This window comes from Myxocyprinus asiaticus, chromosome 21, assembly GCF_019703515.2.
Source record: "Myxocyprinus asiaticus isolate MX2 ecotype Aquarium Trade chromosome 21, UBuf_Myxa_2, whole genome shotgun sequence".
NCBI classification, from domain to species: Eukaryota; Metazoa; Chordata; class Actinopteri; order Cypriniformes; family Catostomidae; genus Myxocyprinus; species Myxocyprinus asiaticus.
The window spans coordinates 10,187,949-10,212,047 of NC_059364.1; the positions used below are offsets into that span (position 1 = coordinate 10,187,949).

The 24,099-nt window shown below is 37.4% G+C and overlaps 1 protein-coding gene across 2 annotated transcripts in view; it reads left to right on the forward strand.

Moving 5' to 3' along the window:
- Positions 1-24,099, forward strand: part of slc35f3b (solute carrier family 35 member F3b) — a 95,375-nt gene that overhangs the window by 56,785 nt on the left and 14,491 nt on the right. The window contains exon 1 of one of the 2 annotated variants that reach the window (XM_051648771.1): positions 128-309. The exons of the other annotated variant lie outside the window; for it this stretch is intronic. Coding sequence (XP_051504731.1) covers positions 198-309 — 112 coding nt within the window. The 5' untranslated portion in view covers positions 128-197. Of the gene's footprint in view, positions 1-127; positions 310-24,099 lie in introns of those variants that run through there. 2 annotated transcript variants of the gene reach the window in all.

A 24,099-nucleotide genomic window follows, 5' to 3' on the forward strand; every position in this document is an offset into this window, starting at 1 on the left:
TGTAGCAACGCAGCAAAAACGTATAAGAAATGGGATGGTGTCCCCCACCTCACCAACTGCAGCACTGTGGCTGTCCCGATTGAAGAAGGAAGAAGGATACCGCAGAGTGGGAGGGGAACGCAACCAATGGTAGAAGACACCGAGAGCTTAGTACAGTTCGTGAAATTTGGACAGACTCAGCGTTAGGGATGTAGTCTATGCGGCTGGAGCTCTGTCTACCCGAGCTCGTCAGAATGAAGAAGCATTCGGCCCGGGTCGCGCCGCTGTCTGCCTGTAACAGTCCGGTGCTCACCCTGACCAAAGTGAGAGGTACGTGTGCGCGGCAGGGTGCAACACGATTCGTGATCATTCTGGTCGCCTGTCTTTTCCTATATTGAATATATCCTATACTATAATATGCTATAAGTTTAATATGCTCAGTTCCTTTATAATTTGGATTAAACCAAAGTGCTTGCGCAAAAATAGCGTAATGGTACGGGTAAACACCGAATGTGTCCTTTACGCATCACCGTTTTAGATGTTTGGCTGTTGAACTCTGCGACTTTTGCGGGTGAAATATCCAGATTATGCATAATTATTCTCTTTTGATGTGTTGAGGGCATGAACTTGTTATTGCAGACAGAAACTTCACACATAGTGATACACACTTCATTTAGCTGATGGCTGCCTCCCCTTGAGTGAGTCAGATTTAAACGATGGAGGTCCTGCAGATTATGAGCTGCTAGAATATTATTGTTACTGTAATTATTATTATTAGTCAGATTATTAGTTGCTACTATTGGTCATAACCACCCAGGACGTTTTGAATTTCCTGCTGAGCTATATGAATCCCATGTTGTGGGTATGGTAGCTGTGTGTGTATGGGTGCATTTGAGGATTATTCTGTATGTGCATATGTGATGTGTGCTCAAAAGCATTACTGTATGTTTATTGTACATTCACTGTTCTACTGCACAGTTTACTGTTTATGGATGCCAATTGAACAGATAAGCTTTAATCTTAGAATGCAAGACTTTTTATGGTCTATATTTGCAAAAACTCTGTATGGGCATAAACTAACATTTCAGATTTTTTTTTTGTTAAACACATCATAATCTCATAAACATTGTGGCAACCATCTTTGTCATACCCTGACATTTTACAAAAATGTGACCCTGACAAAAACTCTAAACTGTATTTTTTAATAGGAAAGGGGCCCAAAGCAATATACTGTCAGGGTCCCCAGAATATCCAGCTACAGCCCTGGTCTGAGATGATGACTAGCATAAGCTGGAGAAATGGACTATAAATCTATTCTGAGCCCCTGACAGCATCCTTGCTGTGCATGGATTCTCTCAAGCTTCTGAGACAGCTCAGTGCTTGCTGTTGTTAATCACTAACTTGCTCTGTTTGGTTCACTGTTCTCTTGATATTCTAATTGATTCCTCTGCACACATATCAGGGCTCAACAATATGGATGGGCCATTGACCAGCATTTTAAAGTAGTTGATTGAATTGTCACATGCCCTATTGTGCCAGTTCTGTATTTTTTTGCCTTACAGTGAGGCACTCAAAATGAAAGTGAATGGGGCAAATCCGTAAACGTTTCAAAAGTATAACCACAAGACGTAAACAATATCCAATTTAACATGATTTTAATGTAATAAAATCACTTAGCTATCAGACCCAAGGGTCTCCTCTTTTTGTTCTATTGGTTTTGGAGCAACCAAATTCTGGCAGCTTCTTTCATTACTTAAAGCTGTATGTTGGCAGTTCTGAGATCTGTTGGGCCATGTGGATTTCTTTACAGAAATAAATATTCAGATACATTTTTATCTAAAATTCTAACATTTTTAATTCAAGTCTTTAGAAAGCAGAATGAAACTGTAATAACATCAAATTCAGTAAATGTTATCTTTAACTTTTTTTCTCTGAAAATTTCCACGGAAATTCTCTCTCTTCCAATGTCAGACAGTGGGAGCATAAATACAGTCAATATTTTTGACACCAGTGGCACTGGAATAACACACTTCACCTTTAATGAAAATAGAATGCATACATTTTGCCTGGTAAACAACCATACAGCCACCCACCTAATGCTACATAGAGATATATAGTGTTTAGTTATAACTAACAAGAAGAACTGAGATTCATTGCAGCTCACATATTAAGCCAGGGGAACGTGTAAACCTAAACCGCTACTCCATCAGGTGGTAAATCTAATGCAGGCTGGCAGCTAGGAGTAAGAGACTGTAATACACCTACAGTGAGTCATTACACTGATGTGACTCACACACCTTTACTGCCAAAATTCTTTCTTTTCAGTTTTTGGCTTTGGTAAGAACTACGTGTCCCTGATTGGAAGTCAGTGGGCCATTTTAAGTTTTTGTTTTGTTTTGTTTTTTGGTACATACCCAGCACTTTAATTAAAGCGCTTCAATCAAGTATGTCACACCAGTCAGCCGCGAGATAGAACGTGTGTTTTTCTTTCTGACACCAATCAGCTTGATTCAGAGCGTCAGTCTATGAATTACTTTAGCATGTTACCCATGATATCTTTGTATCTGAATGCGTGTAATCCCTACTAAGAGGTGTTTTGCATGAGTGGAAACAGGTGCTTTGTCTCTCTGTTCAGTGCACAAGTGAGGGGGACAGATCTCATCCAGGTTTATAAATGACTTTTTCTAGCTTGGATTACAGAACGTAAATATTCAGGAATTTTTGACTTGCGGAAATTGTTTCTTATCGTCAGACACATTTTCTTTGCTTCTACCAAGAAAGCCTCAAGAAATACCCAGTTCCTAATAGGGCTGGGTGATATATCGAATATTAACAATATAATCGAGATAATGTTGCTGATGATGTAAAATTGACCAATATCATGAATATCGTGATGATTTTAATGCGCTTTCATTTGGCCATTAAGTTTCATAAAGAGCGCATCAGTAGACTAATTTCATTATCCTTCAGGGCCGCACATTTAAACAAAATAACATCAAAATGGCAAGTTGGTCATATGTGATTATTAATCCACAAAAGGCTGTGATTAAAGACAGATAAACATGGGCTGTGCGTGATTCAGAACAAACCAGCGATGCACTGATCTGTGTGATCAGTTGAGGTGCATTGTGAAATCAAAGTAATGCAGATTCAAGCTTTCACGCAATTCCAAACATTAGTAACAGTTACAAGTTATTATACAAATTTGCGGCACAGAATAACAGAAAAGGAGGAGATTACAGCATTTCAGGAAATGCAGAACATTGTAAACTGTCAAATACACATTACCTTTTCTGTGTTGAAATAAAAGCTCCTTGTGAAGTTGAAGTAAATACATCTTTAAAATATTTAATCTTCTTGGCTACAGTGGCTCTTTGGATGAAATGATGGTTCCTCTGATAAAAAAAATAAAAATAAAAAAAAAACACTTTTGAGCCATTTTAGAGCAAATACATAATTATCGAGATATATATCAAATAACATCAATAGACTGAAAAATATTGAGATATATATTTAATATTTGAGATTTAAAGTTGTCTAAATCGTTATTGTAGGGGGGTTACAGGGTTTACGGTGTTATCGCAAGGAAGTTGTAAAATTGGATGTAACTACACAGAAGAAATTAGTAAGCAAGTTTAACACAAAAATTATGTTAACACGCATATTGCTTACATTTTGTGGCTATACTTTAGAAACTGTGAGTATTTTAATGTTTACAGATTGGCCCCATTCACTTCCATTGTAATTGCCTCACCATTACCCAGATATTTGCTTTTTTGCTTTGTGTTCCATACTGTGCGAGAAGACCTGAGTTTATAATAACAGAAGGACTGCATACGTATAGCAAGGCAGAAATGCCCTTAAGTGTTTTATTGATGAGTTTTAGCACACTTGTCTCAGTGTTTACAGAGTGAGCTGAATCGGTTTGTGTACTTAAGTGAAAGGCTAATGGCTAACTGTCAGATTGCTTGAGGATTTGACACTGTCAGTACATTAGTGTGGGTAGCTATGTTTGGGAAGGCTCATTAATTAGATTTAGCAGGGGATTTATGGTCGATCTATTACATATTGATCCAGAGAAGATAAAGCTGGCCTGACTCCAGTCTGTGAAACTGCAGTCTGTCTTGTGCAGGAATTTGAGGTTGCATTACAATAAATTAATGACCAACTTCATGAAGTACCTGAAAAGCTTTATATACAGTATTGAAGGAGTTTCCTTGCATGCTGCCCACTTGATGTCTGCTTTTTATTTACTACCTGGTCAAACTCATTCATATTCAAATGAATAAACAAATAATTAAATTATAGTTTTGTAAAGAAATTCATATAGGCACAATTTGTAGTTGTCTTCAAATCTAATTTCAAGCATTTAAAGGAATCGTCTTTTTCTTTCGGCTGCTCTTGTTAGGGGTTGCCACAGCGGACAATCTGTGATCTGCATATTTGACTTGGCACAGGTTTTATGTCAGAAGCCCTTACAGACACAACACCCAGTGGCTGGGGTACTCTCACTCACAACTATGGGGCAATTTAGAGTCCCCAGTTCACTTAACCTACATGTTTTTGGACTTGTGGGGGAAACCAGAGCACCCAGAGGAAACCCATGCGAACACAGGGAGAACATGCAAACTCCACACTTTTGCTGAACACAAACAAAGATTTTTAGAAGAACATCTCAGCACTGTAGGTCCATACAATGCAAGTGAATGGTGGCCAGGACTTTGAAAGTCCAAAAAGCACATAAAGGCAGCATAAAAGTAATCCAAATGAATCCAGTGGTTAATCCATATCTTCAAAAGCATTATGATAGGTGTGGGTGAGAAACAGATCAATATTTGAAGTCCTTTTTTACTATAAATTAACCTTCCTACCCAGTAGGTGGCGATATGCACAAAGAAAGTGAATCGCCAAAAAGAAAAGAAGAATGTGAAAGTGAAAGTGGAGATTTATTGTAAAAAAAGGACTTAAATATTGATCTGTTTTGCACCCACACCTATCATATCACTATCAGATATGGATTTAACCACTGGAGTTGTATGGATTACTTTTATGCTACCTTTATACTTTTTGGACCTTCAAAGTTCTGGCCACCCTTCACTTGCATTGTATGGACCTACAGATCTGAGATCTTTTAAAAAAAATCTTTGTTTGTGTTCTGCTGAAGAAAATCATACACACCTGGGATGGCATAAGGGTAAGTAAATGATGAGAGAATTTTCATTTTTGGGTGAACTGTCCCTTTAAGCCTAAGCTTATAGATCAAAAAGTTTTTGAAGCTTATTTGTGTACTTTTTTCGATGTAAACACTCTTTCTCATATCAAGTTTAATATGCAGAGTCAACTAAAGTAAGCCATGGGTTGATTTCACCAAAAAGTGTAACTGCAACTGTGTGGCTCTATCAAATCACTCCGCTGATTGTTTTAGTGATTGACTGAGCCAGACACAGCAACACTGGCTCGACCATTGGTTTGAGTTAGAATTTTGGGTCGGGAAGACAGGGGAAGTTTTTGGGAATATGTTTGAAAATAGGCATTATTTTTGCAATTCTGTTTGGTGACACTAGTGTAGCTGAAATTATGCACTTCAGATTTAAGATCATACACAAATTCAGTGAAATGTCTCCCAACTTTTGCCTAGTTGTATACGCAACCATACACACACACACGCGCACACACATGCACACACACACAGTGGGCGAAAGGCAGGCACATATTCCTCTCCGTCATTTCAGTGAGCAGTTAGCAGGGTCCCAACAGAGTGTGACATTGCAAGCATCTGTTCTTCCAGCTGGACACTGCAGGGTTCACTGACCTGCTGCACAAACACACAGACACACACACACACACACACACACTGTGCAGGGCCACTAGTTTTCATGACTAGGGATGGACACAAGTACTAGGACATGACAGCAATGATTAATCACAAAAACACAATAATTACATGACTAAACATTTAATGAGTACCTATTTGATTGATCTGTCAGGTATTTTAGGGGACAAAAATGTACTCTAATAAATGGATGTGGATTGACCTTGTTGAGAATGTTAGGATAGTTTAAGAAATAGTTTAAGCATGTTTTTGTGTTAAAGAGAGTGTACTATATCTTCAAGCTGTGTCTTATAATGCTGAATAATTTTCTTTAACTGCATATAGAGACATTATCTTTTTGATTCACTTTGCAATCTTTGAACTGCGAGATTGCAGGGTATAAACAAAGAGTTTGAAAACATATGGGTGGTGTCAGCATAAATTAATGTTAATTTATGAGGGCAGTTGTTGTTTGGCTGCAGCAAAGCATCTGCCACTCAAAGCAATTCTGAATGACTGAAATGCAGAAAGCTGCACCCAATGACAAACAAATGCCACCCAAGTTTTGAATGTATAATTTAAAAAATAAAGAGGATCTGATAGACATAAATGTATTAAATGCAGGTTCAACTCTAGTCTCGCATAGCCAGACATTTAAGGTCCTCTTCGCAGCTTATTCTAACCAAAAATTGGCCATGTAGACAGGAAGAGAGACCGTCTGACAATCTGTAAAGTGACCAACTGCAGCACTCCACTCCACTTCATGTGTAACAATAGGTGTGTTGGCAAAAATGAACTTACAATTGAAGTCTATGGGGCAATTGCAAGTGAGTAACTGTAAATACTTTATTTTGTTTTTACAAACCGATGGACAAATCAAAACAATTTTCTGTGGTAATCAACTGTATGACTTTGATGCTTTTAATAGAGCTAAACTTGCATTTAACCTGGAATATTCATTTAAAGGGATTGTTCAGCCATAAATGACAATTTTGACATCATTTACTCACGCTCATATTGCTCCAAACCTGTATGACTGATTTTCCTCCGTTAAATGCAAAAGGAGATATTAGGCAGAGTGTTCAGGACTGATAGCCTCAGTCACCATTCACTTTCACAAGAAAAATGCAGTGAAAGTGAATGGTGACTGACACAAACATTCTGCCTAACATCTCCTTTCGTGTTCCATGGAAGAAAGAAAGTCATATGAATTTGGAACAACATAAAGGTATGAGCTTTTATTATTTGGTGAACAATTTCTTTCAGGAAGTGTTAAAGAATATCAAGAAATCTGCTAAAAGCTTACAGATCTATGTGTTCTTCCAAGAATCCATGGGATACTGCACTGCAGAGCTGTACCACTGTCACCTAGATGGCAACACGTTCGGATTTCATCTACGTTTGAAATTAAGCAATGGTTTCTCACTGTATCTTGACACGCTTATGACTGCCATCACAAAATAACATAGACCTGTTCTGGATTGTGTGTGTGTGTGTGTGTGAGCGGGTTTTTGTGGTTTATGAGGACATTTTTTAATGTTACAAACTAGTAATTACAAGGGTATTATGCTATAAATGTGGTTTATGAGGACATTTCTGGTGTCCCCATAATTACAATCGCTTAAAAAACATACTAAACTATGTTTTTTGAAAATGTAAAAATGCAGAAAGTTTTTTGTGAGGGTTAGGTTTAGGGGTAGGGTTAGGGTTAGGGGATAGAATCTATAGTTCGTACAGTATAAAAATCATTATGTCTATGGAGAGTCCTCATAAGGATAGCCACACCAACATGAAAACCAGGCGAAACCAGGCTCACTGTGGGGGCCAGTTCCCCTCTGACTAACATCATGAATATAATGCCAATATTAGTTATTTGTGTGCAGTGCAAGCTATTGTTTAAAATTTGTAAATTAAATAAGCGTTAAGGTCCAGTGTTTAAAAAAACAAAACAAAAAAAACGATTTTTTATGAACTTTTAAGATTAATGACTAATGTCTTTGAAGTCCATCCTGGATTAACTGCAGAAGTTCACATAGATGCATTGTCCTTTTGTTAGTTGGCTGATGAAGACTTATGTTGGTAATTAAATGATAGTCTATGTATTCCATTTCAAGATTGTAGTCCAGCAGCCTGGGTAGCTCAGCGAGTATTGACGCTGACTACCACCCCTGGAGTCACGAGTTCGAATCCAGGGCATGCTGAGTGACTCCAGCCAGGTCTCCTAAGCAACCAAATTGGCCCAGTTGCTTGGGAGGGTAGAGTCACATGAGGTAACCTCCTCGTGGTCGCTATAATGTGTGGTTCTTGCTCTCGGTGGGGCATGTGGTGAGTTGTGCGTGGATGCTGCGGACAATAATTTGGGCCTCCACATGCGCTATGTCTCCTTGGTAACACGCTCAACAAGCCACATGATGAGATGCGCAGATTGGCAGTCTCAGATGTGGAGGCGAGTCACTACACCACCACAAGGACTTAGAACGCATTGGGAATTGGGCATTCCAAATTGAGGAGAAGATTGTAGTCCATCAATAGACAAAGGTGATGCAGGCAGATATCAATGAGGTGCATAGCAGTTCAACCAGCATTTCATTTCGGTGAGGTTCGGTGGGTTCCATCCTAAGTCCAAGGTTCAGGTAGTGGCATATGAAGTATCTGATGTCTTACAGTTGGAGTTGGCATCAGTTCATCCTCTGAAGTCAGAAGACTGAAGTGATGTCTGGCTATCACCGGCTGCAGTTCGTCGTCATCACATCAGCAGTGGAGTCTGACACCAAGCAGGAACAGAGCTGGATCTGGCCAGCTCTGGTAGTCAACATCTCATTATGTTGAGACATGGAAACAAATAGAATAATATTAGCATAGATGCCATTAAATTTTATGCAGAGTTATAGATAATGATAGATGTTTGTAGTTTCGGCATACCTAACTAAAGCAGCCTAATTGTGAGTTGATGGATAAATTAGGTATATATCTGGATAAATAAATGAGTCTTTAGTCTAGACTTAAACTGAGTGAGTATATCTGCATCCCGAACAGTGTTAGGGAGACTATTCCATAATTTAGGAGCCAAATATGAAAAGGATCTACCTCCTTTTTTGGATTTTGATATTCTTGGAATTATTAACAAGCCAGAATTTTGCGATCGTAATGAACGTGATGGAATATAGCATGTCAGAAGGTCACTTAAGTACTGTGGAGCTAGACCATTCAAAGCTTTGTATATAGTTAACTGAATTTTAAAATGAATACTATATTTAACAGGTAGCCAATGTAACGATGATAAAATTGGGCTAATATGATCATATTTCTTGGTTGTAGTCAGCAATCTGGCAGCTGCATTTTGAACCAACTTAATTTTTTTTATTGAACTTGCTGGACAGCCTCCTAGTAATGCATTACAATAATCTAGTCCTGAGGTTATGAATGCATGAATTCATTTTTCAGCATCAGCAACAGAGAGCATGTGTCGTAACTTAGCAATATTTCTGAGGTGGAAGAATGCTTTTCTACAAACATTGGAAATTAGATTTTCAAAGGACAGATTGGTTTCAAATATAACACCTAAGTTCTTTGCTGAAGAAGACGACATAACAATACATCCATAGAGAGTCAAATTATATTTTAGCGGCTTATTTTTAGAGGTTTTTGGTCCAATAATTAGTACCTCTGTTTTGTCGGAATTGAGTAGAAGGAAATCTTTGATTTCATTGATACACTCTGCTAATTTGGAGAATTGTGAATTTTCGTTGGGTTTAAAGTAGGGCTGCCCCCTGATAGTTGACCAAAGGTTAGTCGATGAGAAGAGTCTTGGCCAACTAAGTTTTGACTGGTCGGTTGGTCACAGAAAAAAAAAACTCCACAGGAAATCGACGAACACCGGTATTACCGCTGGTTGGATGGTAGGTGGTACTATGGGGTAATTTTCGTTAAGCAGGGTTAGGGTTAAGCCTACACAATCACACAAGACACCTTGATTTCAAACTTTGAACTTTATTTTTGTATTTATTTTAACTAAAAATTTAAATGAAACTGGAAAAAATTTAAGTGCAATTAAAATGTGTGTTGTTCAACTTTTTGAAAGATGGCTTTACAACAGTTGTCAACATCTCTCTGGCAAAGAACCTACTTCATCTGTGCATTCTCTACCAGTCGGGTAATTCGTTGTCTGGGAAAATACATCATGTGTGTGAATAAATTTGTTTTGTTCCCTCCTTCACGATATATACGTTTGCATACCCTTGGAGAATTGGTAATATATGTACCATTTTTAAAGAAAACATGAGTGAGTAGGCAAAACACATTTATTTTATTTCTTATGGGATTCTTATTCAACTGTAGGTTATAACAGAATGGCACAATCATAAAACAAAACATGGAAACAATGAAAATAAATGAAATGACCCCTGTTCAAAATTCTGCATACCCTTAGTTCTTAATACTGTGTATTGCCCCCTTTAGCATCAATGACAGTGCGCAGTCTTTTGTAATAGTTGTCTATGAGGCCCCAAATTCTTGCAGGTGGTATAGCTGCCCATTCGTCTTGGCAAATGCCTCCAGGTCATGCAAAGTCTTTGGTCGTCTTGCATGAACCGCACGTTTGAGATCTTCTCAGAGTGGCTCGATGATATTAAGGTCAGGAGACTGTGATGGCCACTCCAGAACCTTCACCTTTTTCTGCTGTAACCACTGGAGGGTCAACTTGGCCTTGTGCTTAGGGTCATTGTCATGCTGGAAAGTTCAAGAGCGTCCCATGCGCAGCTTTCATGCAGAAGAATGCAAATTGTCTACCAGTATTTTCTGATAACATTCTGCATTCATCTTGCCATCAATTTTCACAAGATTCCCGTGCCTTTAGAGCTCACACACCCCCAAAACATCAGTGAGCCACCATCATGCTTCACAGTGGTGATGTTATTCTTTTCACTGTAGGCCTTGTTAACCCCTCTCCAAACATAGCGCTTATGGTTGTGACCACAAAGCTCTATTTTGGTCTCGTCACTCCAAATTACAGTGTGCCAGAAGTTGTGAGGCGTGTCAAGGTGTTGTCGGGCATATTGTATCTGGGCTTTTTTGTGGCATTGGCGCAGTAAAGGCTTCTTTCTGGCAGCTCGACCATGCAGCTCATTTTTGTTCAAGTATTGTCGTATTGTGCTCCTTGAAACAACCACACCGTCTTTTTCCAGAGCAGCCTGTATTTCTCCTGAGGTTACCTGTGGGTTTTTCTTTGTATCCTGAACAATTCTTCTGGCAGTTGTGGCTGAAATCTTTCTTGGCCTACCTGACCTTGGCTTGGTATCAAGAGATCCCTGAATTTTCCACTTTTAATAAGTGATTGAACAGTACTGACTGGCATTTTCAAGGCTTTGGAAATCTTTTATATCCTTTTCCATCTTTATAAAGTTCCATTACCTTGTTACGCAGGTCTTTTGACAGTTCTGTTCTGCTCCCCATGGCTCAGTATCTAGCCTGCTCAGTGCATCCACGTGAGAGCTAACAAACTCATTGACTATTTATACACAGGCACTAATTGCAATTTAAAAAGTCACAGGTGTGGGAAATTAACCTTTAATTGCCATTTAAACCTGTGTGTGTCACCTTGTGTGTCTGTAACAAGGCCAAACATTCAAGGGTATGTAAACTTTTGATCAGGACCATTTGAGTGATTTCTGTTATCATTATGATTTAAAAAGGAACCAAACAACTATGTGATGATAAATGGCTTCATATGATCACTATCCTTAAATAAAAGACAGTTTTTTTGCATGATCAGTCATATTTTCAAAATCAATGCCAAAATTTCACAATTTCTGCCAGGGTGTGAAAACTTTTGAGCACAACTGTAAATATATATATATATATATATATATATATATATATATATATATATATATATATATATATATATATATATATATATGTAATTGGATATTGTATCTCAATATCCAATTACATCGGAAACCCGGAGCTGAGGGATCAGTGAATATTCTTACTTTTGTGATTTGCATTAATTAATTAAAAAAATTAAAATCTTAAATCACTAAATTCAAATTGCACTCCAAACGAAACGAAAAAGCAAATAAAATAATGAAGTGATCAAAAAAATAATATATATAAAAGTAACCACCTTTCCATTGACTGTCAGGCAAGTATCCGTCTAAACATGCAGGCAGAAAATTTCTTACACAAATGAAGACATAAAAACAATTCTAAATGTAAACATAATAATTATAATGATGATAATAATCACTGAAATATAAATCATGGTTCGAAGTTAATGTGTTTTTGTATTATTTTATGATTTAATCACAGATGTATAGGCTATTTATAAAGTGACCCTGCAGAGTTGTGGTCACAATGAACTGCTCTGTGGAAATAAAGCGAAATTAACTCAAAGCACCTCCTGAGCTGAGATGTCTGAGATCATTTGCAGCACTCATAGATGATACTGTTCTTGAAAAACAAAACAAAATTCATAAAACAGAAACAAAGATAGAGTGAGAACCTTTTACATGTGTGTGTTCCACAAGACCGCACGCCTCCGTACAAACATACATGCGCATAGACAGGTTTTCTGTCATCTGTTCTTAATAATACAATAAAGTGTTTTTCTTCAAGCGTGTGTCTGTGTGTCTACGGGTGTGTGTGTGTGTGTGTGTGTGTTTGTGTGTCAGAGTGGAGGCTGTGTTTTTAGGTGGTGACAGAGGACTGTGCTCTTTCATGCTCGTTGAGCTGAACTGAGGTATAGAGAAAGAAAGAGAGCACAACAGAGAGTGTTGGTGCTACAAAGAGCTGGCAGTTATCAGCAAGAGAAATCTGCACTGAAGAGACAAACATAGGAGAGAGTAAAGCTATGGTAGACTATAAAGGGCTCAGAGACACATTAAAAATGGGATTAAATGTGCTGAAAAAATGGCATGGAAGTCTGTTTTCCCCAGTAGATAAAGGAACCAACACTAGGTCAGAATATAGAGTCAGTTATAAGGCAATCTGCCAGGACATAAAAAGAATGACTTTGCATTTTGCATTTAACAGTCACTGATTCACTTATTCAATACATGGCCAAAAGTTTGTGGACACCAAGCACTACACCCATATGTTCCCACTACACCCAATTTCAGAAGTCATGGGCCTTTTTAGGGAGTTTGGTCCTCCGTTTGTTGCTAAAACAGCTTACACTCTTATTGTAAGTCTTCATACTATGATTAAACATGGCTGTGGGAATTTGCTTCTATTGTAAGTCTAAGGAATTTTTGATCGCTTACTATGGGAAAAGTCAGACAATTTAAAAATATATACAGGTGCATCTCAATAAATTAGAATGTCGTGGAAAAGTTCATTTATTTCAGTAATTCAACTCAAATTGTGAAACTCGTGTATTAAATAAATTCAGTGCACACAGACTGAAGTAGTTCAAGTCTCTGGTTCTTTTAATTGTGATGATTTTGGCTCACATTTAACAAAAACCCACCAATTCACTATCTCAAAAAATTAGAATACATCATAAGACCAATAAAAAAAACATTTTTAGTGAATTGTTGGCCTTCTGGAAAGTATGTTCATTTACTGTATATGTACTCAATATTTGGTAGGGGCTCCTTTTGCTTTAATTACTGCCTCAATTCGGCGTGGCATGGAGGTGATCAGTTTGTGGCACTGCTGAGGTGGTATGGAAGCCCAGGTTTCTTTGACAGTGGCCTTCAGCTCATCTGCATTTTTTGGTCTCTTGTTTCTCATTTTCCTCTTGACAATACCCCATAGATTCTCTATGGGGTTCAGGTCTGGTGAGTTTGCTGGCCAGTCAAGCACACCAACACCATGGTCATTTAACCAACTTTTGGTGCTTTTGGCAGTGTGGGCAGGTGCCAAATCCTGATGGAAAATGAAATCAGCATCTTTAAAAAGCTGGTCAGCAGAAGGAAGCATGAAGTGCTCCAAAATGTCTTGGTAAACGGGTGCAGTGACTTTGGTTTTCAAAAAACACAATGGACCAACACCAGCAGATGACATTGCACCCCAAATCATCACAGACTGTGGAAACTTAACACTGGACTTCAAGCAACTTGGGCTATGAGCTTCTCCACCCTTCCTCCAGACTCTAGGACCTTGGTTTCCAAATGAAATACAAAACTTGCTCTCATCTGAAAAGAGGACTTTGGACCACTGGGCAACAGTACAGTTCTTCTTCTCCTTAGCCCAGGTAAGACGCCTCTGACGTTGTCTGTGGTTCAGGAGTGGCTTAACAAGAGGAATACGACAACTGTAGCCAAATTCCTTGACATGTCTGTGTCTTGATGCCTTGACCCCAGCCTCAGTCCATTCCTTGTGAAGTCCTTGTGAAGACAATCATAAGGCTGCGGTTCTCTCGGTTGGTTGTGCATCTTTTTCTTCCACACTTTTTCCTTCCACTCAACTTTCTGTTAACATGCTTGGATACAGCACTTTGTGAACAGCCAGCTTCTTTGGCAATGAATGTTTGTGGCTTACCCTCCTTGTGAAGGGTGTCAATGATTGTCTTCTGGACAGCTGTCAGATCAGCAGTCTTCCCCATGATTGTGTAGCCTAGTGAACCAAACTGAGAGACCATTTTGAAGGCTCAGGAAACCTTTGAAGGTGTTTTGAGTTGATTAGCTGATTGGCATGTCACCATATTCTAATTTTTTGAGATAGTGAATTGGTGGGTTTTTGTTAAATGTGAGCCAAAATCATCACAATTAAAAGAACCAAAGACTTAAACTACTTCAGTCTGTGTGCATTGAATTTATTTAATACACGAGTTTCACAATTTGAGTTGAATTACTGAAATAAATGAACATTTCCACGACATTCTAATTTATTGAGATGCACCTGTATTAGTTAGTTCAGCAGAATACATGGGGACATTATCATCCTTGAATAGGGAATCATCATTATGGGTTATCTTGTGTAAAATAAGCTCATATTCTATGGCAATTATACAAGCATACAAAGCAATCATTGAACCTAATGACTTCCACAACAGGGCTGCAGTTATCATTATGGATTATTCACCATTTTTAAGAGTCAGCAACTGGCATTGTGGGCTGAAGGCAGCCTTTGGCTTTTTCTTCAAATGTAAACCCATTCTGAAGTAGGAAATAGGTTGAAAGTAATGAAACTCATTAAGCCACATTTCTTTCTCCTTGCTCATGGGTTTAGATTTTGTGCTCATTTTACTAGAACTTACCAAATGGCAGATCTAGGGGTGGGCGATATGACCAAAATATTATGTCACGATATGAGTAATTTTATATCACAATAACTATATATATATCAGAATATAGTAAAAGTTTTCTGGAAAATCAATAAAAAGTGGTTTATATATTAAATAACCATATTGTAATGCCTTTTTTTTGGAACTCCAGACAGTCAGTTCAATACTATATAAATAAAAACTACTTCCTCTTTACTTGGAACAAGTCAAACAATGTCAAATTAAATAAATAAATAAAAATCTACTTGTTTTCAAAAATCTAATTTACCAAAATGCTAAATATAACATTATTCTACATTTCAGTTTAAAATGTTTTTGACCAAAATTATTATTATTATTATAAACTTTGCTCAAGAAACTCAAGATCTTCTCAAAGCAATGCGACAAAGAAAATAAAACATAAGTAAAAAATTATCCAACGAAAATAAACACTTCTTGAAGAAAATAAATATCAAATAAATACCAATTCTTGACAAATAAATAAATGACAGAATTAATGTGGAATTCATCTTTTGGCTTTCATAATATTCTTTTGCGTGCTTCATTTGAGGTGGTAAAACAGATTATTGTATTATGAGTGATTATTGCTGTGCGAACCACAGATGTCGCACCACAGATGTCGCACCTGTTTTAATAACAAGTAGCTCGAGTGATCCCGTTCTGAGCTCTCCTGTCTCTGGAGTACAAATCGCGAATTTGCGAAAAAATTGAGAAATTGGTGACTATGAATTTTAATCTTGTATTATCCATTTTGAAATAGTTAACTATTTTTCAGAGCAAATGTATCGTGTCTGGTATGAAAGACACGATACAGTCTGCTGGATTCGCCCGCACTTCGGAGCTCGTGAAACATTGCGTGTCAGATGAGAAGAATATTTTGTGCTTTTAAAGTGCCAAACGTGCAATGAAGGTCACTGAATTTGCTTGGGCGGCCGCAGAAAATTATTCAATGATGAAAAACCCTGTCCATGTTTCTTCAATTCTCTCAGTCTCACGTGAAGCCCTGCCCAATGATAGATAAGTCCCCGCTGCGCACATGGATATTAACATATCAAGATATACACGATATAGCAAAATCTCTGTCGATTGACACTTGATATCATCGCCACGATATATATATTGTCATATCGCCCTGCCCTAGGCAGATCTGCCACTTTTGTGAGTAAGCTTTTTGTGTCACCCAGTTTTTGCTGAGTCTAGGTCAGAGAAGTTCGGATTCAAAGTCTGTCACATTTTTAAAGCTGAATTTTTGTGGCATTTTGCGACTGGCCTCATTGAAGGTTCAATTTGTTCATGGTTGGCAAATGCTGACATCATTTGTTAGACTGTTCCTCTTGACACACTGAATCATTTTGTAACATTTTTGAGAAAAACATGCTCTGGACTGATTCAGCATTAAGCCTCTGGTGCAGACAGATTTTAATCTTGTCAACAACAACAAAAAAGCTTTCTTTCCATTAGGAAAAAAACCTCATAAATAAGATCTCTTAAATATTTCAATTGTTTTTCCAATTGTTCATGAAATTAAATGGAGAGTGAATGGAGGATTCTATTTCTCACATCAGCCTGATCTCATGAAAATTATGTGAGCAATATTTTTTGCAAAAAAAAGTATATTTCGTGGTTACATTACATGTATCATGGCATTCCGAGGTGAAATGTCTACTGTGTGCCGTTAAAAGGGAGTTAAATTTCTCCCAAACAGATTAAGTCTTAAGGTTGATACTTATCGAGTTTTAAATCAACAAAACTTACCTCCCTACCCAAACCTAAAAACTAAACCTGACTGATATCAAAACAGCTTGATCTAATGAAATGTACATGACCATGGCAACATTTTTGCAAACTACTTTTCTGAACCAACCATGTAATTTCATGTCACTTCTTTGACACTTTCTCACATGTTAGCTTTTGTGCTTGACTGGTCTCGAACCGCAATCTTCCGAGTCCAAAGTCCAGCACTCTTATCATGTCAGTGTAGGATGTTATGGACAGAAGAATAACTTGAATCCAGGATGTAAACTGATATTTTCTTCCAGGCTATAAACACTTAGACATAGGGACCCTCATCCACCCCGAAATTCCTCAATGTCATCAATTTAAAGACTCTGCCAAGATAGTGCCTTAAAGTCTGAATCAACCTTGTTTAATAATGCACATCTGTTTATTCTCAACTATTGTCTGAACAAAGGAAACTTTTCAGGATAGCACATAACCTTCCTTCAGACCCCTCCTCACTAATGTTATAAATCAGGAAATACCCCCACACTTAATGGTCATCACATGACATGGCCATCTCAACCATCTGCAAGAGACTCTCTTAAGAAACCCTCAGGATTGCAAAGGAAAGTCTAGAATACTAGACTAAGGCTTCTTTGTTCTTGGACCATTTGCTACACTTAAAATGAAAACTCATAGGAGATCATGAGACATTGTGATCGTTTTCCTGCAAACAGCAGCTAAAAATATATAAACTATAACACATTGATCAAAAGACTCCATTGTATCATCATTCTACACTGCACAACACACAGTCTCTTTTTGATAGTAAAATTGCTAGAGAAAAAATTGAGAAATTGGTGATTATGAATTTTTATTATTTTTCAGAGCAAATGTATCATGTCTGGTATGTAAAGTTTGCCTTTACATGAGGAGAGCAATAGGTAAATTCATTTTGTTGTTATAATTTGTTTTATTTAAGATATAAAAGTCAGGATAAAAGTATGTTCACTTTGTGAGCGGGAAACAGAAATCTCCGCACACAAAGACTCATTAATCACTTTCAGAAGGAAGGACAGAGAGATGATCACTTGATATCTGAAAGCTGCCTCTGATTGGCCAAGAGGCTCTTTGGGGTGTGAACAACCCGAAGGGGTTAAAAGGACCAGCCTCTTCCCTCTCGAAGAGTTCTCTCCTCTGCTCTACGACTCACACACGTGACGGGGAGTCGCGAGTCTCCCTTGTGGGAGGCCTCGCTTCAAACCCCCGCCTATTCATTCCAGCACCGAACCATCCAGCATCCAAAAACATCGACCGAGAACAACCAGAACTTTCTATGGACCCGGCCAAAGAGCCAAAGAATCAAAGCAACACAATGAAATGCAAGTACACCTCCAGACTTTTGCTAGAATGTGCTGGTGTTTTATTTTAATACTTCGGGTAACCCGATTGCAAATCGAGTTGAAGTTACATACACTTAGGTTGAAGTCATTAAAACTCATTTTTTAACCACTCCACAGATTTCATATTAGCAAACTATAGTTTTGGCAAGTCACTTATGACATCTACTTTGTGCATGACACAATTAATTTTTCCAAAAAATTGTTTACAGACAGATTGTTTCACTTTTAATTGACTATATTACAATTCCAGTTGGTCAGAGGTTTACATACACTAAGTTAACTGTGCCTTTAAGCAGCTTGAAAAATTCCAAAAAATGATGTCAAGCCTTTAGGCAATTAGCCAATTAGCTCCTGACAGGCTAATTTGAGTCAATTGGAGGTGTACCTGTGGATGTATTTTAAGGCCTACCTTCAAACTCAGTGCATCTTTGCTTGACATCATTTGAAAATCAAAAGAAATCAGCCAAAAAAAATTTTGACCTCTACAAGTCTGGTCCATCCTTGGGAGCAATTTCCAAATGTATGAAGGTACCACGTTCATCTGTACAAACAATAGTATGCAAGTAAAAACACCATGGGACCACGCAGCCATCATACTGTTCAGGAAGGAGATGCATTCTGTCTCCTAGAGATGAATGTAGTTTGGTGTGAAAAGTGCAAATCAATCCCAGAACAACAGCAAAGGACATTGTGAAGATGCTAGAGGAAACAGGTAGACAAGTATCTCTATCCACAGTATAACGAGTCCTATATCAACATAACCTGAAAGGCTGCTCAACAAAGTAGAAGCCACTGCTAAAAAGCAGCCATAAAAAAAGCCAGATTACAGTTTGCAAGTGCACATGGCTACAAAGATCTTACTTTTTGGAGAAATGTCCTTTGGTCTGATGAAACAAAAATTGAACTGTTTGGCCATAATGACCATCGTTATGTCTGGAGGAAAAAGGGTGAGGCTTGCAAGCCGAAGAACACCTTCCCAACCGTGAAGCATGGGGGTGGCAGCATCATGTTGTGGGGGTGCTTTGCTGCAGGAGGGACTGGTGCACTTCACAAAATAGATGGCATAATGAGGAAGGAAAATTATGTGGATATATTGAAGCAATATCTCAAGACATCAGCCAGGAAGTTAAAGCTCGGTCGCAAATAGGTCTTCCAAATGGTCAATGACCACAAGCATACCTCCAAAGTTGTGGCAAAATGGCTTACGGGCAACAAAGTCAAGGTATTGGAGTGGCCATCACAAAGCCCTGACCTCGGTCCGATATAAAATTTGTGGGCAGAGCTGAAAAAGTATGCACAAGCAAGGAGGCCTACAAACCTGACACAGTTACACCAGTTCTGTCTGGAGGAATTGGCCAACATTCCAGCAATTTATTGTGAGAAGCTTGTGGAAGGCTACCCAAAACATTTGAACCAAGTTAAACAATTTATAGGCAATGCTACCAAATTAAACATCTGACCCACTGGGAATGTGTTGAAAGAATTAAAAGCAGAAATAAATCATTCTCTCTATGATTATTCTGACATTTCACATTCTTAAAATAAAGTAGTGATCCTAACTGGCCTAAGACAGTGAATGTTTTGTATGATTAAATGTCAAGAATTGTGAAAAACTGAGTTTAAATGTATTTGGCTAAGGTGTATGTAAACTTCTGACTTCAACTGTATAATAAATGAAGTATGGATGGTTCTCAAGACTTGGCCTATAGAGTTAAATTTTCATGGTTACAGGTCATTTCCATTCACCTTCTGTTACAGCTCATTCACCAACCTGTTTTATGTTTGACTATGTGTGTTAGTTTAGTTTTTATTATGTAGATTAGAAATAAAGTCTTGTTTGTATTCAAAGAGGATTTGACTGTGGTATATTTTGATAAATAATCTCGTCAGTTGATTCTTAAAGGTCTACGCTCCATGCTCAACAATATTTCAACATATTTGTGATATTATTTTCAATGACCATGAGAATAGTATTACTGTAAAGAGTTAACAGATGCATCATATCAACTCAGTGTGGCCGAGTGATCAGATGTACAGCTTAATTCTTTCAGTATTCCCTGAATTAATCATAATTAACTTTTTAGCTAAAATTCCTCATATATAAATTGTGAGCAGATACAACAAGCCTGTTGTATTACATATTTAATTTTTATTCAGATTTCTAATCTGATCATTTGTCATTTATCCTTCATATAATGGAGGTCGAACGCGGCCAAGATTCCTAAACTAATTTACATATTATATCCTACATATTATTGGTGATCAATGCTGGCAGTTGTAAATATACCCTGCCACAGAGTTGCTAATTTCCTACATCAGCTACCATGGAATGTAATCACACTTAAATAATGCTGCCGGAGGAGGGAATATCCAGGTTGAAATTTCCCACTTCCGACATCAGTGCATTCCAGTCAACCACACATCATGGTCACATGAACACATGCCAAATGCAAAAACACATGCACAGTCTTCCAGATGCTAGCTAGCTGGCTATCTAGTTGCTACTTCATGAGCAAAATAGGTGAAAGGTGACTGATACACAAATAGTTCTTCCTAATGTCCTCTTGTACATTTATTGTATATTGCATACACAGACATTTCCTGCAATGAAAATACTTTGTTTTTATGCTTCACAAAAGCTCGGAAGTCACGCCATCTTGGAAATGACGTCAAATGACTTTACTCGCTGAAGTCAGTGTTGATCGATCTACCCAGATTTCAAAAGACGGATGTCTGACTTCAAGTGGCATGCCAATAATATTTTTCAAGTCCAAGGTGGGGAAATCCCGAGTTGTCTGGAACCCAGCATTAGTGTGTAAATGTAGGTGTGTCTGTCATAGAAGCATTAAAATGTTTAGTTTTTCAAATGATGGATTAGAGTCAAAGTGTTTCAATATCATAACATGGCAGTGTGCGATTAACAGAGCGAAAAATACGTATTTATAAAGTCATAATCAGCCATTGTACCCGTGATTAGTGTGAAAGTGAATAAAATGCACATTTGTTGTAGTGCCTCTATTGTTAATTTCACCAGGAAGCTGTGGTGAAACGTAGAAGGTGGCACGTAAAACTAAATTTGCAAATATTTAGTTATAGCAACATGTATTCTATGAGAATAGGTTGCATAAAAAGCTAAGGTGAGGAAAAACAGATGAGATTTTTAAGGTTAACACTCATAACCTACCTCCCTAAACCTTAAACCTAAACCAAACCATTAGTGTCATAAAAAGCAAAGTGTGACATGAAAAATGCAACTGCTGAAGCAACCATGTTATTTTTGCTTCTTTGACAATTTTAACTCACATATTGACTTGCCACTTTGGTGAATAAAATTACCAATTTCTTTCCATAAGAGCAAAATCTGTACATTATTCCAAACTTTTGGCCACAGTGTAGACCACTGCAACCTTTAGCACTTCATTAAACCCCTGAAAATGATATTAGAAGATTTGCATCTTGAACCTTTTGAATCCATTTAAATTGCCTTATGAAGGTTGATATGTTAGCCATGATGAGTAAATTAAATTAACTTTCTCATTCAGACTCCATCAGTCTTACTTATGACATCCATCTAATGTCAAAACTCAAGGACTTATCTCAATGTTAATTACACAGAATATCCTAGCAGAAACTGCATCTCTTGTAAAGAACACTTTATTAATGATTATTTAACCCGCCATTGTTTTGATGGTGGGTTGCAGTGTGCATGCGATTGTATGTTTTATTGTATGTGTTGAAGTACATTGGGCAGGTAGACGGCAGATTTCATGAATGTTGATCTGCTAAAGGATGTAGTTTTGGTTTAAAAGGCCGAAAATGTGCTTAGCTTGGTCTTTAGGGGTTGATTGGTCCAACATGCTATAGTGTTTGGATGATTTAGCTGACCCCAGTGTGAAACAGTGGCTAGCAACAGCAGAGTTGGCCTGAAGGTTGGGATTGATGCATGGCTAGTAATTTGTATTTAAACTGCTAGCTGTTCTATGAACAGGATTATTTGAGAGTCACACCTGTTAGTAAATACTGTGTGCATGTAGCCTCTGTGTGTGCTGAGTTTATGAATTTGTGACCATGTGTCTCCAGAGATCTCTATCCTCATCACACTGATTATCAGCCACCATGGTTACTACACACATGCTTGTTGCTTTGAGATAATTACCCACATGTTAAAAACACAGTGATAGTGGTAGCTCATTATGAGGGGACAGGGAACCAGTGTGTAGGTTTCAAAGCAATAGCAGTGGCAGTGTTGTACAGTGACAGCTAATTTTTGTATTCATTACTTTGAATAGGGCATACAGTTTGCATTTTATTGGTACTTGAGAGAGGTTGGGAGCAAGGTCTGATTCCCTTGAATAACCTTGGAAAATACTGCTGATGTCTTCAAAGTTTTGGCTTTTTTGCTTTCCAGAAAGATTGAGAGCACTCAAATATTTGCTGGCAACCCAAAGGTTGTAGGTTCAAACCTATACATAATTTTTAATAGTGAAAAGGTTTTTGTGATAACGTTTTTATCACACATTGTTATGACATTGTTAAAATGCCCTTATGCGACATTTTATAAACCTCTTTATCTTGCCCAGCCTGGTACTACATTTGTCTTTTTTTTTTTTTTTTTGGCCACATTTATCTTTAAAAGTAAAATGTCTACCAGTAACATAACTAACTGCATAACTAATTTGCTGTTCTGAATTCAAATTGTCATAAACTACAAGATTTATGTAAATTATGTATATTAATAGCACCCGAGTCAAATATTTTTTCTTTTATCTGCCTTACCTGTATTGCTGTGGCTAGGCCTGTCACGATTATCAAATAATCCTCTGATCACGATTATTTGAGATAACCGCGATTATTGTGAACTTTAAATTCCAGTCACATTTTGCTGTCCAAATAAGGGAATAAAACATCAACATCTTTATTCTATAGCAAGTTAACTTGCAAAAACACCACCTAAGGAATTTCAAGGATTATTATATATGTTTTTAGACAGTGTACAAGCTAAAGCTATGATCGAAATACTGTTTAACAAGTTATTATAGTTAGGTTTAGTGAATTATTTTCCATTTTTTTAAAACCAATAATAATAAATGTCTTCTGTATGTCCAATCAAATAATGAGTGAAAAATGAGAATCTTGAATGACTTTACTTACTTCTGGTTCATTCATCACACTTGAAATGGCAGATTATGTTGTGTGCATTGTATTGTATGTAGGATAGTATTTACTGCAATGTGCTCCGTGGTATACTGCACATTTTGGCAAATGTAGTAGGTCATACGGGAATTCGATGCATGCAGCAAATCTGCATACTTTGCAAAATATACATACTACATACTGCAGAGATAGTAAAAGTTATATGTAAGCATCTACTTGGAACATACAATATAGCCTAAGTTTTAGAATGAGTGTTTAACGTGTGAATGACTTTCTCTTATGTTACTTTTTGGTAAAAGTTCAAATTCAGATTCAATACCTTGTTAAGTATCTTCTCCTTAAGTACCTTCTTGTGTTTCATAGATCTCTTGAGAGTAATCAGACACTTCAGTATTAAGGATGTCCATTTTTCTCTTTCTGAATAAACCGATTCAATCCTTCACCAGGGACTAAGCAGAGTAATTACTGCACTCGTTTCAACTGTGTGTGAAAATATGAAGAGCCATTAAGAGCGTTTATGAATGGATGGTAAGCACTGCTTGAGGTGTGCGTATCTGATCTAAACAATAGCACTGATGTTATTGAGAAATTAATCTTGACACATTCAAATCAGAGTGTCTGTATCATCAAATATTCTTGTTTGTTTTTTGTTTTATTTCCCTTTGGCAGTTTGAAACAGTTTCTGTGTTGAATGATTAAGCAGTGCTATTTAATAATAATAATAATAATATGTTTTATTTATATAGCGATTTTCCACAAGCTCAAGGACACTTTACACTCCATATACATTTAACAGGACAAAG